This window comes from Triplophysa rosa, linkage group LG12, assembly GCF_024868665.1.
Source record: "Triplophysa rosa linkage group LG12, Trosa_1v2, whole genome shotgun sequence".
NCBI lineage: Eukaryota > Metazoa > Chordata > Actinopteri > Cypriniformes > Nemacheilidae > Triplophysa > Triplophysa rosa.
Window position 1 is genome coordinate 5,458,693 of NC_079901.1, and position 14,402 is coordinate 5,473,094.

Sequence of the window (14,402 nt, forward strand, 5' to 3'; positions counted from 1 at the left end):
CACAGATTCAACATAACTACAGGTAAAAACCAGCTCTAGATGCACCAAACTAGCCACGAAGACTACAAGATAAAGAAATTGTGTTAAATATCATGTCTGATTGGTAAAGCTGAAGAAAGATTGAGAAAAAACCCTTCTGAGAGAGGGCGAGTGCAAACGAGTGTGTGAACGAAAGAAAGCGACAGATAGAAAATATGAGAGAGAAAAGTGAGGAACACGTAGGTGGACACGCTTCCTTAGACACAGCCGACTGAGCCCTTTGAACAGAGGAAAAAACTGTTGTGAAACACCAAGAGAGGAAAAGCCTTTAGAAAGAGATCAAGAAATTTTTATTTTAGTGACTAGGCGTTTTTGCGTCTGAAAACGTAAACAACATAATGCTGTCAAACAAAATGTTATACCTCCACTAGCGGAAGCATCAAACAAGTCAAAGATCAGCAAAAGATCTGCTTTGTTCAATTTTGGGCATTATGGTTGTTTACATATTACAAAAAAATACTAAACTGCTAAAATAAATGAAAGCATTCAAATCCTGCATTGACAAGAGGTGTACTCAACCTTTTCTCCTGAAGGAAGATAAAACAGATGAAAACTATCCCATGGCAGCCATCTGGAAACACCCTAGCAATGCCATAGCAACCACCAGAACACCCTAGCAACCACTCAAAACACCCTGGTAACGTATCAGAAAATGAACAAGTTTGAGGGGAGTCTAGACGAGATGACACATCTGTACAGGCAACTCTATTATCCAGCCATGTGGGAAAACACTTTTTTTAACAAGTATGCATAAAGTTTAAAAATAAGAATAATTTGCGCAGTATTTACAAAGTACCAGTTGTTTGTTTTCTGAATACTGTTGTATTATGGATAGTAAATAAAACCAGGGGTTTTCTTTGTTTAATTAAAATGTTAATACAATGAAAATGTTTAGTAAGTAAATATTTAAGAGATTTTTTTATGCTCTTATATTTATAGCTTATTTATAGTTTAAATATTTTAAGTTTACACACTGGATGCCCGGATCGCGTTTTATGCTCGGCTCACATCACCATATTAAAATGTTTCAAAACTGGTGAGCCACAGAATTCGTTAATATTACTTACATTAGGTATAAAAATATCAACATAATATTAAATGATTAACAATAATTTGTTTATTACCATTACTTGTTTGGAGCGGTTGTTCTTAGTAAATTAATATTTGTTCGTTAAAAATATATTAAGTAATGCTAATTTCAACAACTTGAAACATGCAAATGTACATTTCACTGCAACAAATGTTGCTTTATTTATTATCAACATTATAAACAATAAAGCCAGATATTCTTGTCAGATCTGGGTTTTGTTACCGGGAGTTAACAGACTTTCACCAGAGTAAAATAGACCTATATGCTTGTTTGTTTTTATCAAGAACATGTAAAACAAAATAAACAAGATAACCATATATCACAGACTGTCAATATACGTTGCGTTTTGTTCTTTTGTTGTGTCTGTTTTCTTTTTGTATTACAGTTCGGCGCAGGTTTAAATGCAGTTTTTATGTATTTTTCTATTTTTTCAACATAAAAAACGATATACAGGATATAATATTAATGCATTATGAATATTTAATGATAATTATAAGCTTGATGTGAAATTGTGAATAAATAAAAACGAAACAAATTACGTCATTATTAGCTTAATTTAAATAAACCAATATTCGAATATTCGTTTTTTTATGAGCTCAAATATTCGAATATGAAATTATTGAAAAATGCCCATCCCTACTTACAATAAATGTTAAACTATGGTTATTGTCATGAGACAATAGTCAATTTGTGGTAACTATTATTTTACTTCAAATACCATTGTAAAACCATGGTAAATCTTTGTAACGAAGTAACATTCTTCCAGTAAACTTCGACTTCTCAGTGCTACTTTATGTTGATATCGACCCGGTTAATTCTAGTTAATTCAGTTAGCAGAACAAAATAGCGGGCACATCGAATATGAACGGCAAACATTCAGCGAAGACTTGCGGTGCAGAGACAGACGCAAATATAAACAAGACTTTATCATCATTCTTCAACAACCCAGAACACCTTAGCAACTTCTGCCCAACCACCTAAAACACCTCACCAATACATTAAAAACACCCAAAATACACTGGCAAATAGACGTTAGCAGTACTGAAATTTTCTTCAGATACAAAAAACAATTTACTATAAACTATTTTGATTTATTTCAAAGCATGGTAAAAAGAAAACGCTGACTGCCCATTCATTTCACAATATGTTACTTGTACAAATGAGAAGCAGGAAGGAAAATATAGTCCATTTACATTTGCCATGTACATTTCTGTAAAGCAGCATAGAAACCACACATGAGAGTCGCTATACACAGATAAATATCATCAGCATCAGCACAAGGCTTCGCATGTCAGGCGATGTTTATGTGCTTATACCAAACTGGATTTGTCAGCTCACCTGACGCTCTTCTCGTAGACTTTAGTGCGGTACACTTCCTCCTGGTCCAGACTGATGGTACAGAATGTGCAGAGGTCACGGAGACGGTTCGGCCCTGAGCTCGGTTTTGCTTCGCCTGCCGACAGAGGACATAGTTTTAAAGATAAGAGACACACACACAGAAGGGACTGTCGACACACCAATGAGCGACTCGTGTATCATGCATGCTGAAATGCAGACCGAGTTGCTTTTCTGCTTTTTATCAAATATATCTAAACCTGTGCACACACACATTTTAAGAACACATTGTTGTTTTCCTAACTTTTGTAAGTCGTTTTGGATAACAGCGTCTGCTGCAAGAAAATGTACTAGATACATTTGTTTTCATACGAAGACAATTATAAATATTCGCGAAAAGCCAAACTGCGCATATTGCAAAACATGTGCACACATGCACAAGCATACACACTTCATCTTGTTCATACTATCATTCACATTAATTTTAGAAGTTATTAATAATGTTGAATATTGCACACAATTTGTCAGTTGTGGGGTCGTCAATGTGAAAACTATCAAACACTAACGTGCACACGCGCACACACACACTTGCAGGAGTGGTGTGGTGATGCAGAGGCTTGAGGAGGATGTGGCTGATATACGTGAAGCTCATCTCAGATGTGGTTACAGACGAGAAGCATTAACTTCCTCCCAGCATGCACCGGGGCTTCCAGTAGAGCGCTGATTCAAAAGATCAAATTCAAACATGCATAGATACACAACCACATATTAATGTATCGGGGGGGCAGATGTAGGCATGATTCTGACCACATCAAACCTTATCAGGATTACACAGCTAAAGAACACTCAAGATTAATGAACATATATGAAAAAGCCAGTTGTTCGGTGTTTTATAAGCCATGGATTTGCATTACATAACAGCTAAAATACAAACAAACTTGATCTGTATAAGGTTTACATTTCAATGAAATGTTTTATGTTATGCAATGCGTTCTATTTTGTGACCATCAAAAATGTATAGATATTTAAATCTTAATATTATCTGTTGTGTTTAATTTCATTAATGTTGATTTAAAAAAATAAATTATAGTGTGAGATTACTATGAGAAATGAATGCATTTTTACACTACTTCAATGAAAATGTGGGGCCTTAATTGTCATAAAATAATGTCACAACGAAAAAATCCATGCCAAATTTATATATATTCTTTTGACCTGGACAGGACATTTCACAAGATAAGGAGATTGACTCAATAATGGTTTGATGCACAAAGATCTGCCCTAAAACAAGTCATAAAAAACTAGAGATCCATTTAGTCCAGATAATGAGTTGGTATGGGCTTTGTGACCAACACACACACACAGAACACCTATAGCAAATGCATGTCTGTTTCCGACACACGCACACGCACACGCGCGCACACACACACACACACACACACACACACACACACACACACACACACACACACACACACACACACACACACACACATCTTTCCTTGAACCATTCAGAAAACAACAGCAAACGCTGAGCAACAAATAATGATGCTTGGAGTCGACACAGATAAAGCACAGAGGAAACTCAACTCCCAGCGGCACATTGCCACAGGGAGCCGTGACATCAGGCAATGCCCTACGGTTAACCCTTCTGCTCACACACACACACAGGTGCGATCGAGACAAGCTAGTGTGTGTACTACTACATGCTTAGCAACGGAAGTGAATGCAAACCGCAACCGTGAGGCCTGAACAAACAAACGACGCAGAGCTTCTGAAATACTCACACACAGAAAACACTGGAGTTTGTTACAGGGATACACACACTTGCCCTCATTTTCTCACCCATACAGTGACAGTTACACAAACAAACTGAAAACTGTACCAACCTGAACGATTCAAGTTATGACTGTAATAAATAATATATCATCTGTGGAGAACTGCACAGGACGCTTGGAATATTTTCTGCAAAACTGGTGTGACAGTCACTCATCACAACCCGTCCTCTGTCTCTCACGTGATTCTGTTACATTTTTGGCTAATCTGATGATCTATTCAGTCACTAAAAGTGTTATTTTTATTTTTGCTCAACATATATTACAATATTTTTACAAATTATACAGACCAGGCTCGAAAACCTGCTACATAACAGTCAGGTTTCATTATTAAACAAGATTTAGTTTTGGACTCTATAAAAGCAATGGCCAACACTTACAGGAGACTAGCATGCCTATAAGAAAGTTAAACTACTTACCCAAATTAAAAAAAACTATCATTATTTCATCAAATACTAAATAGTGCTGCAACTAACGATTATTTTGATAATCGATTAGTTGGACGATTATTTTTTTCTATTAATCGGATAAAAGTTTAATTAGATTTTTGCTTATACAGTAATGACTAAATCAGAAATGCGAAAAGTATACACAACTGAACTCATTAACCTTCTCCCATAATGTTGTGGGTGTCTCCCTAATTAACACACCAAGGCTGATGAGTTGATTCAGGTGTGTCATATTCGAAGCAGCCGACAATAGTCTCTCCCAAACGTGGGAGGGAGGGGACTGTTGGCCAAGGAAATCATTATTTTTTTGTGGCATGAAATGTCAGATATTTGTCATTCAAATTAAGTGAAGTATATTAAAAGTATCCAGAAAAAATAATACGTAAGTATAGTACAAAAAGTGTACTTCGTTACTTCCCACCTCTGATATAAATAAACCCCCAAATCACGGTATTTAGCATATTATGTACTTTGCAAAGTGCAAACGCCACAAATCTTTAATTTTGACATTTAAAACACCTCTCTCCTTTAAACTTCAAAACTGTGCGGCTTTAAGAGATGCATGCAAAACACGTCTGACTTAAAAACTGCGCACCAAGCGCTGCACGGAGAGACGCATGAACGGAGAGACACGTTTGACTTTAAAACTGCGCACCTCGCGCTGCACGGAGAGACACGTTTGACTTTAAAACTGTGCACCTCGCGCTGCACAGAGAGACACGTTTGACTTTAAAACTGCGCACCTCGCGCTGCACGGAGAGACACGTTTGACTTTAAAACTGCGCACCTCGCGCTGCACGGAGAGACACGTTTGACTTTAAAACTGCGCACCTCGCGCTGCACGGAGAAACACGTTTGACTTTAAAACTGCGCACCTCGTGCTGCACAGAGAGACACGTTTGACTTTAAAACTGCGCACCTCGCGCTGCACGGAGAGACACGTTTGACTTTAAAACTGCGCATCTCGCGCTGCACGGAGAGACACGTTTGACTTTAAAACACTGTGCAGCTCGCGCTGCACGGAGAGACACGTTTGACTTTAAAACACTGTGCAGCTCATGCTGCACGGAGGGACATTTAAGCCCAATCCCAATTCTATTTTCTACCCCTCGCCCCCTCCCCTTGAAACAAAGTGGCAAGGGGAGAGTTACAAATTTTCCGCTAAGAAATGGGACACCACTACTACACTGGTATACGTCATCATACGTCGTTGCTAGCGCCTAACGTTATGTCAGAGGACATGCGCAATGCACCGGGTATATGACGTAAAAATATATTTTTGAATATCGTGCAATCAGTGCTGTCCGTTAGCAAACTTTAGCGATTTTTTTGCAAACGTTAAAATAACATCATCGTAAATACAAACACAAGATTGAATGTAACATACATAAAATGAAAAATTGTCATAAAAATCCTTATTAAATGGCAAAAATTACTTGCATTTGGGTCTGCTTGCTCGAGTGAGCAGCCATGTTGGAAATTTCTCTTAGCCCTTTGTTTGAAGTGAGGTCCCGAAAAATCTTCGTTTGAAGGGCTATCTGGCCCTTCCCCTTACCCCTCCAACCAAAAGAGAATTGAGACACTAGGGGAAAGTGTAGGGGTAAGGGGTAGAATTGGGATTGGGTCTTAAAAGGGTAGAATTGGGATTGGGCCTTAAAAGGGAAGAAGACGCGCTAACTACGCAGCTCGCAAGTGACGTCACAGACCAACTAATCGATAATGAAATTCTTTGACAACTATTTTCACTATTGATAATTATCGATTAGTTGTTGCAGCCCTAATTAAAAATCACACATCCACACATGAAAGCAATTCAGTTTGTAACTGTCTAAATCAATATCCATGAATATTTTAAGTGTGAAAAACAATCATTTGCAAAGCATTAAACTATCATCGCATCCAACCTGATCTCAACGGAATTCGTAACTATTTTACGAGGTGGCTAATTCCTATGAATTCGCATGATGTGAATCGTACAGAAACGTACGATTATTAGATTAAAGGTGCAGTGAACTAGGACCACAATTTTAACCCGAGCTTTTGTTATATAAGAGGGAATTGTATTCAAGCGAACATCCTGTAAGTGTCAGACCTGAAAACGCCATTGTTAGTGAAATAACAACTGTTATCGACACGAGGCTCAGCGAACGGCAGGTTCTGGAATGCCGAATCTATCTATGTTGAACACCGCCTCCACAGAAGAATATCAACACCTACTTCTCGAGCCCTGCCCACTGGTTTGCGCATGACAGTACTGAACACAAGCTGCACGGAACTAGATAGAGCGAGTGTAAGCATCATGCCGTTAAAGATCGCAAAATATTGTGCAGTGCCTGGTTGTGGAAGAAAACAGGTGCTGCATAACCTTCCTTCGGATTCTGACAGTAGGAATGCGTGGTTGAAGTTCATTTTTAAAGACGTTCCAGCTCACGTGGGGAAAACATTGAGCGTTCGTTATATCACTAAACACCATACAACTATAGGCTATACAAACTATACGCAAAGCCTTGCCATCACATCCGGAAAATAAGTCCGTAAATTTGAGTAAAATCACGTTACATAACGTTACGTGTCTAACCAAATTCACAGAAGGCTCCAACTAAGTCAACTACACAAGCTGTTATCCAATCATAGCAGTGGGCGTTTACTTCCAAGTCTTCTATGCGGCCCGCCCTTAAAAAAACGAGCGTTTCTCCAGCCAGCCTCAAAACCAGGATAGAAAATAGCCTATTACTTATTGATTTTGATGTTTTCGAATGTAAAAACCACGCAAACGTCATAAGTAGACATCAGACAATAGTATAAAACAATAAAAATGGCCAGTTCACTGCACCTTTAAAAAAGAATACTTAAGCCCCTCCCTAACCCCACCCCTAAACCAAACGTCACTGGCACGAAATCAAATCGTAATAAAACGTACGAATAAAATCGTATCAATTCACACGAATTAGCCACCGTGTACAATAGTCCCGTGAGATTGTGTATCGAAGAGTGTTGCATGTCTTCACGTACAGTATGAACTGGTTGAGATAGTAAACGTAAAGGCTGTTAAACACAGCAGTCGGTTCAGTGTTGACTGTGTAAGCACAACATGTTAGGGGCATGTGAGGTGATGTCGCCAATCGGCTTCAGCTCTTTAAAGAACTATTAATGTCTAATCCCAGAGCCATGGACTGTGAAGACTAAAGCGACTCTTGAGCTGTGGGTTAAGCTCTCTTGCCCTGAATCAGTCCCATTCGCTCTGCTTTGTAATACTGCATACTAGGGGTTGCACGAACAACGTCGATGCGACTTTTATCACAGAATAGTCGACTTTGTCGAAAAAATCTGAGGTCGTTCAACCCCTACTGCATACATGTACTGTATACAATTTTGTGAAAAGAAAGAGTATGTGAAATAGGACGTATTACATATATTATATTATTATTATTATAGTATACAACAATCTTAGAAATACAGTTATTACCTCATTCTGATGTTGTGGAATTTTGCAGTGAAATGACTGATAAACTGTGTAACTGACTGCTGTTGCCCCAGAAAACATCCGGCTTTCTCTGTCCTCTAAAATGTTATGACAGGCAGTTATTATTAAACCCTGCACATAAAAAATACTGTAACATTTACTATAGTAAACTAAACTGTAGTGAAAATACTAGACATTAGGGTTTTTGAACCTTAGTATACAAGATATTAAGGTATAATACAGTATTTAATACAATTGATCAATTTACTAAATCTATTACCTAGAGTACTAGAGTAGTTACTTTAACACTAAACTCTTAAAAAATTGGTGCTTCAAAAGGTTCTTCAATGCCATTTGGTTCCATAAAGAACCTTTAACATCTGAAGAATCTGTCTGTTTAAAAAAAGGTTCTTTGTGGTGAAAAAAGGCAGATTATAAAAAGGTAAGAAACAGATGGTTCTTTAAAGAACTTTTGACTGAGTGGTTCTTTGTGGAAGCAAAAATTGTTCTTCTATGGCATCGCTGTGAAGAACCTTTTAAGCACCTCTATTTTTAAGAGTGTATACTTATTATAGTAAAACTATAATATTCTACAGTATACGACTATTTACTGTAGTATGATACTGTAGGGTGATAAAAAGGAAAATACAAAAATGATAATCACCCTGTTTTTGTAATAATGTCTGGATGTATGTTACATTACCAGTTATTGATTTTGCAGTTTTAATCCACATTTGTGTAAAAACGCCTTAACTTTAGGCAGTCTAAAGTTAAACACTTTAAAGTTTTAAAGTATATGGCAGAGTGCATTGTGGGATACTGTATCATGTATCCTATAAGCAGGCTCAGGTATACTCTGCAGAGTGGAATGTATTTAAATCTGTACTAGACCTTTGTTAGTTAAGCAAAACGCATAAAACACTCAACTCAAGCCAAACGCACAAGGGGTGAAGCATGCAAATAGAAGTGTGTGACATTCCCATTCTGTGCAAATCTGTGAGAGCAGATTTGGTGTGATCTGGCCATAAACCAAGTGCATTGTGGGTCCAGTATTATTAGCAGTATGGTCAGCACGTAGGGTTAGTCCAGGTGATGAGGCCTTTTAGCCCTTCTAATATTTGTCTTAACTTTATATGCTTGCATGATAGGTAGACGATAGATAGATAGATGGTCGCAGGAACATTGTGGCCAGTGTGAAGTCATAAGAGTGTGTTGTAAGATGGTTGTCATTGAAGCAGATCCTTATAAAGTTCCTCTTTGCTGGCTGCTCTTGACATGCTATTAAATGCCTCGCAGTTCTCGAACACATCACAACATCAAAACATTTCCTCCTGCTGTTTGTATATGTGCAGACACACCTGCGCCGGTGCTGGTGACCGCATGTAAATGTGGCCGTTTGTGCACAAAAAAAAAGAGGAAAAGAAAATAAGATAACATCAGATAAAATGAGTGCCCTGTAACCAATAAGGGTATGAATTAGTCCACTACACTTTCCAGTTGAAACGTGTGGCTGAACATAGCAGATATTGGAGTTGCAAGCCCACTATAAAGCAGATTTTCTCAACAAGATTGTCACCAAGATGCTGGTGGTTACCAGGGCAGTGCTATGCAGTTGTTTTCAGGGTTTTTAGCCTGTTGCTAGTGTGTTCCTGGTGGTTGCTAGATGACGTCTTATTGTCCTACAACACAAAAAAGCCAAGTCTCTATAATGGTCCCTGGATATGGCTTGTGTTGCTGCTTTAATGGAAAGGATTTAGTCATTTTGTCATCCGACAGGTCACCATGCACAATGTTTATCTCTGCAGCACAAACAGTGTGGCATGAGTTATGAGCAAAAGTTTAAGATTCACGCAAGCCCAAAAATAATCTGACATAATGCGTGTTTATTTTGCAGTACAATCTGCTGAACTGCAGACTTAAGGATGAAGTATAGTTCCCTTTTTACACGTACACGAGGGATAGCGCACTGTGCGTGTAACGAAAATTTCGTCAACAGAATAGTACGCGCACCGCCGGAATTTTTTTACCTCGCGTACAAAGTATGCGCAGGTCACGCATGCGCTTTCCATTTCTTGCAGTAATTAGTTTGACCACCAGGTGGCAACCGTGTCCCGGGAGCATCGCTTCAAAGTAGTAGAAGAAAACCTGACCCCTGTAGGCACGGAAAGGTATTGCAATATGTCGTAATGTGCAGGCATCAAAACCCGTGTGTACGCGTATGAGTCGAAGGACGCGTTCACGTAAAAAAAGAAGCATGCCACAGGATTTAAGTGTTACACTTAAGTGCACCTTTTGGTTGAATAAAAAACAATAGAATTGATTAAAACTGTTCGAGGTAAGTAATGAACAAAAACAAAAGTGGAACAAACATCAAACTTTTGTGAATGACAGGCGTCCCAATTCTGTGGAAATCTACAGAGCTTTCTGTTGAATTCCGCTTGCGCAGATTCCTACACATGAGTAATAATATGAGCAAGGTTGATGCAAGGTTTTACAAATTTTACACTATCAGGCCATACAGTTATTTTGTAGCCTTAACATCATATATGTCAACACTTTATGACATCTTATCCAGATATTTAAGAATAAAAGAAAAATTCTGTCATCATTTATCATTTGACTTTCTTCCGCAGAACACAAAAGAAGATATTTTGAAGAATGCTGGTAACGGGCCCCCATTCAATTGCACTGGTTTTGTGTCCACACAATAGAAGTGAATGGGGGCCAGTGCTGTTTCTTCAAAATATCTTTTGTGTTCTGCGGAAGGAAGAAAGTCATAAAGGTTTGTAATGACAAGTATGAAATGACAAGTTTTCTCCTCAAAATATCACCTTTTATGTTCCACAGTAGAAAGAGTCACATACAGGTTTGGAATGACATGAGGGTGAATAAATGATGACAGAATTTTCTTGGTGAACTATCTCTTTAGGTGACCCTAGCTGATGAATATTAATTGTATTTGCGGTAGTAAATCAATCACACTACAAATGCTGCACTTGCTGAATGTTTTATTTGGGTTTGTAGTGGCTGTAAACCCATTTGTGGTTATGCTTTGACATACGTGTCGACATATGCACTGTTTACAGCTCTTATGTGGACAAAGCCATCACTACAGCATGACGCACTGCACACAGTAGCCACTGCGGCTCAACTCTGCACTACTCGGTCATAACAGTCATTCTGAAACTGTAGTGTGCTTTTGTGAATGAAAAACCTATTGACTTACATTCATTCACCCCACAGAGCACTGGGCAGTTGCCTGATTATCAAACACATAACAGCTGTTGTCAAACACAAACATATTACAACAAGACAAGTTAATTCCTACGTTTCTTTTATAAAATATGTTTCAAAAATCGGTGATGCCAGATACCAACAATGCCACATATCCAGCTCAATATAGATCTCAAAGACTTTACATGACTCAGAGATTGATCAATCTCTCTGTGTCACGCAGTCCCATTTGAGTTCCAGATATGCTCAGATAAGATTTGATAGCACGTGATCGTGTCACGGGAGATGTTTCCGATCACATTCTATTTACATTCAGTCTGTACCCCCCTAAAAATATTTTATTCAGGATTGTAAGGAAGAAAGTAGGAAGTGGTTGTGTGACAGTTCAGTGTGTGTGATCTAGACAACATTTCGGAAGGCTTTGACATTTCACACCATTTTTTTCCAAAAAGGTTTTTCCAAAACTTTTATGTCTATCATCAAAGAAAAGGTATGAGCAAAACAGCCAGTCTATATAGCAGAACTCATTTTTAAGGAATTTCCCAATTCCTCATAATAGGCATTTGTTAATTTGCACTATAATAGATGTCAGATTATATACAATAAACTTTTATGCTTTTAAATGTCAACTTCAATATAAACCTGCTACTTTAAATTACACCCAGGTCACAAACTTATTCTCTGCATCATCACTTTACTCAGCACTATCGGAATTGACTTGAGGTTGGGACTTTCAAGCTAGCTAAAGGCCTCAAAAGTCCCAACTTCCCACCGACTTCCAAAAAACGTCCTCCTGTGTGTCTAAGTAAAATACCCCCATATCTCCAATGTAAACAGCTGTTTCAGTACAGTGGTATAACGCAGGTTATTGAGCGGTTACTGTAATCATAAAAACCCTACCCTCATCCAGGTGGCAAGATAAAAGGAAATGTCTTTTACGTGATAAGCGTTCCGTCTCATACACCGTTTGAAAATGTTCATAAAAGCTGTATGTAAGAGTAACATGGACAGATCTATTATGAAAGTGCTTTATTTAAACTGCAAACTTGTAGTTTGGCTGTGAATTTTTTTTTACAAATTTCTTTATAATAATAAACATCCCGTCGCAGGACATCTTTCGTCACACTTATGTAAATGTTTTTCTTTTTGTTCTCCAGTAAAAACGAGGTGTTGTGGTACTTCACAGGAATTATGCAATATCGTGGATATGATGCTGTCAGTGAGCTTAACACCACATTCTGATTTACCACGAACTTACTTGCAACACAGAAGGTTTCAGTTCATTAATTTTTTTGGGTGGGTGAGGGGTAGGAGACCTTAAAAAACGTAAGCACCAATCATTTTACCAGCTTAAAGATCTAAGCATAGAAATGAAGTTTAAGTTTACACATAAATCAACTTTTTGGAAACTTCCTGAGACATATAGTGAATCGTCACCTTATTTATAAGTTATAGACATAAAACATCTATTAATTTGCCTGAGAGTTTCAATATCACTGGTCATATCCCTTACAAGAAATTATTAGTAAAGGTACCGGAAGGTAATACTACAGTATATAGTACTCAGTGATTACCATATATCATGTATCATGACATTTAAGTGCTACTAAAAAGAATACTATGGCACTTAATATAACAACATTAATAAAGTGGTTGTTACTCTAGTAAAATATCAAACAATTAATACCTCCGTTTATTTTTGAGGTGGCTACATGATCCCATTTCGATTTAAGTAGCCTAACTGTAGTATAAAAGTACAACTGTATTATTTATTCATCTTATGGTGACCGTTTTTGTTACATTTTTAAATATAAAACTCAACTAACGTTAAAAGTAAAATCATGCTTCAAAGTTATTTCATTATAGACGTCATACTACACTTAGTACATAGTCAATATACTATCATACATTTTTTATATCTAATTTAAGCAAATTATGAATATTGCAATTATATGTCGCAGTGCTCGTGCATTTAAAGCGATGCAACAACTTCCGTCCAGCTCAGAATGTGTCAGAATTTCAGCGAGGATCCCGCCGTCTGTTTCACGCCCTCAGCCCGGGTAAGAATGAATCAAACAACCGCCCATTACCTTCAGTCACATGAAGATTGCTTGAGGTAAAGTGGCTAAATAAAGAATTTCACACACTTACCTGTTTAAACGAGTAAACAACATGGTTGTTATGAGGGGGGATCAGGCTACTGAGCACGTTAGCACCACGGCTAACTCACTCATAATCTGTCACTGCTGTTCAGTACGTGACTAAGCCGTAAAAATAAAGCAACCCTGAAAACTGTAAGTGTGAACCATGTAATGTGCCAAACAGCGTTGGTTTCTCAGAGCCTCATCCACTGGCGCTGAATATGAGTGTGTGCGTGTGTGTTGCTCGTACCGCGCCCCTCTTCTCCCCCGTGCCCGATCATTTTCGTCTCTTTCTCTCTTAAAGCCGTCTAAACACACGCATACACACACACACGCACTCAAACCTCGCCGTTCCACTTACAGATCTTTCCTCGGAGGCTCTGCAAAATCCGGATTTTCGTGTCGTCTTCTTCCGCCATGGTCCGAGTTTCGTCTCTGTACAGTACATTCAACACTTATCACATCCGTTTATGAATGCAGGCGCGCGGACGGACGGCCCTCCGCAGCGTCACCGGCGCAGCGCGATTGGTCGCAACGCTAGACAGGGGATTTGTGTGAATCAACTCTCGCAGGCAACATCATTTAGTCAAAACAAACGGAAGCCCTGGTGGAGGACGAGCGATAGAGCAGATGAGCCGAGCAGGGGCCCCTGAATGAAAGACTGGAGATCATGATGCGTTTTAAAACCTATAGTAAGCTGCCTACCTAGACAACATATTTGAGGGCAGTTCAGATATGTCAAGCATATGCAAATAATTTGTTATTTTTAAGTAGCTTTTTATGTAAAAATGATATGTAGCTCTTAATGTTTTATTT

At 38.3% G+C, this 14,402-nt stretch overlaps 1 protein-coding gene across 2 annotated transcripts in view; it reads right to left on the minus strand.

Moving 5' to 3' along the window:
• The window catches only part of rasa2 (RAS p21 protein activator 2), a 55,151-nt gene extending 40,982 nt beyond the window's left edge, over positions 1 to 14,169 (minus strand). For both annotated transcript variants that reach the window (XM_057347808.1, XM_057347807.1), the window contains exons 1-2: positions 13,948 to 14,169; positions 2,468 to 2,582 (exon numbers count right to left, since the gene is read on the minus strand). In XM_057347808.1, the coding sequence (XP_057203791.1) occupies positions 2,468 to 2,582; positions 13,948 to 14,005 (173 nt within the window). In that variant the 5' untranslated portion in view covers positions 14,006 to 14,169. The remainder of the gene's footprint in view (positions 1 to 2,467; positions 2,583 to 13,947) is intronic.
• Positions 14,170 to 14,402: the final 233 nt, after the last annotated feature.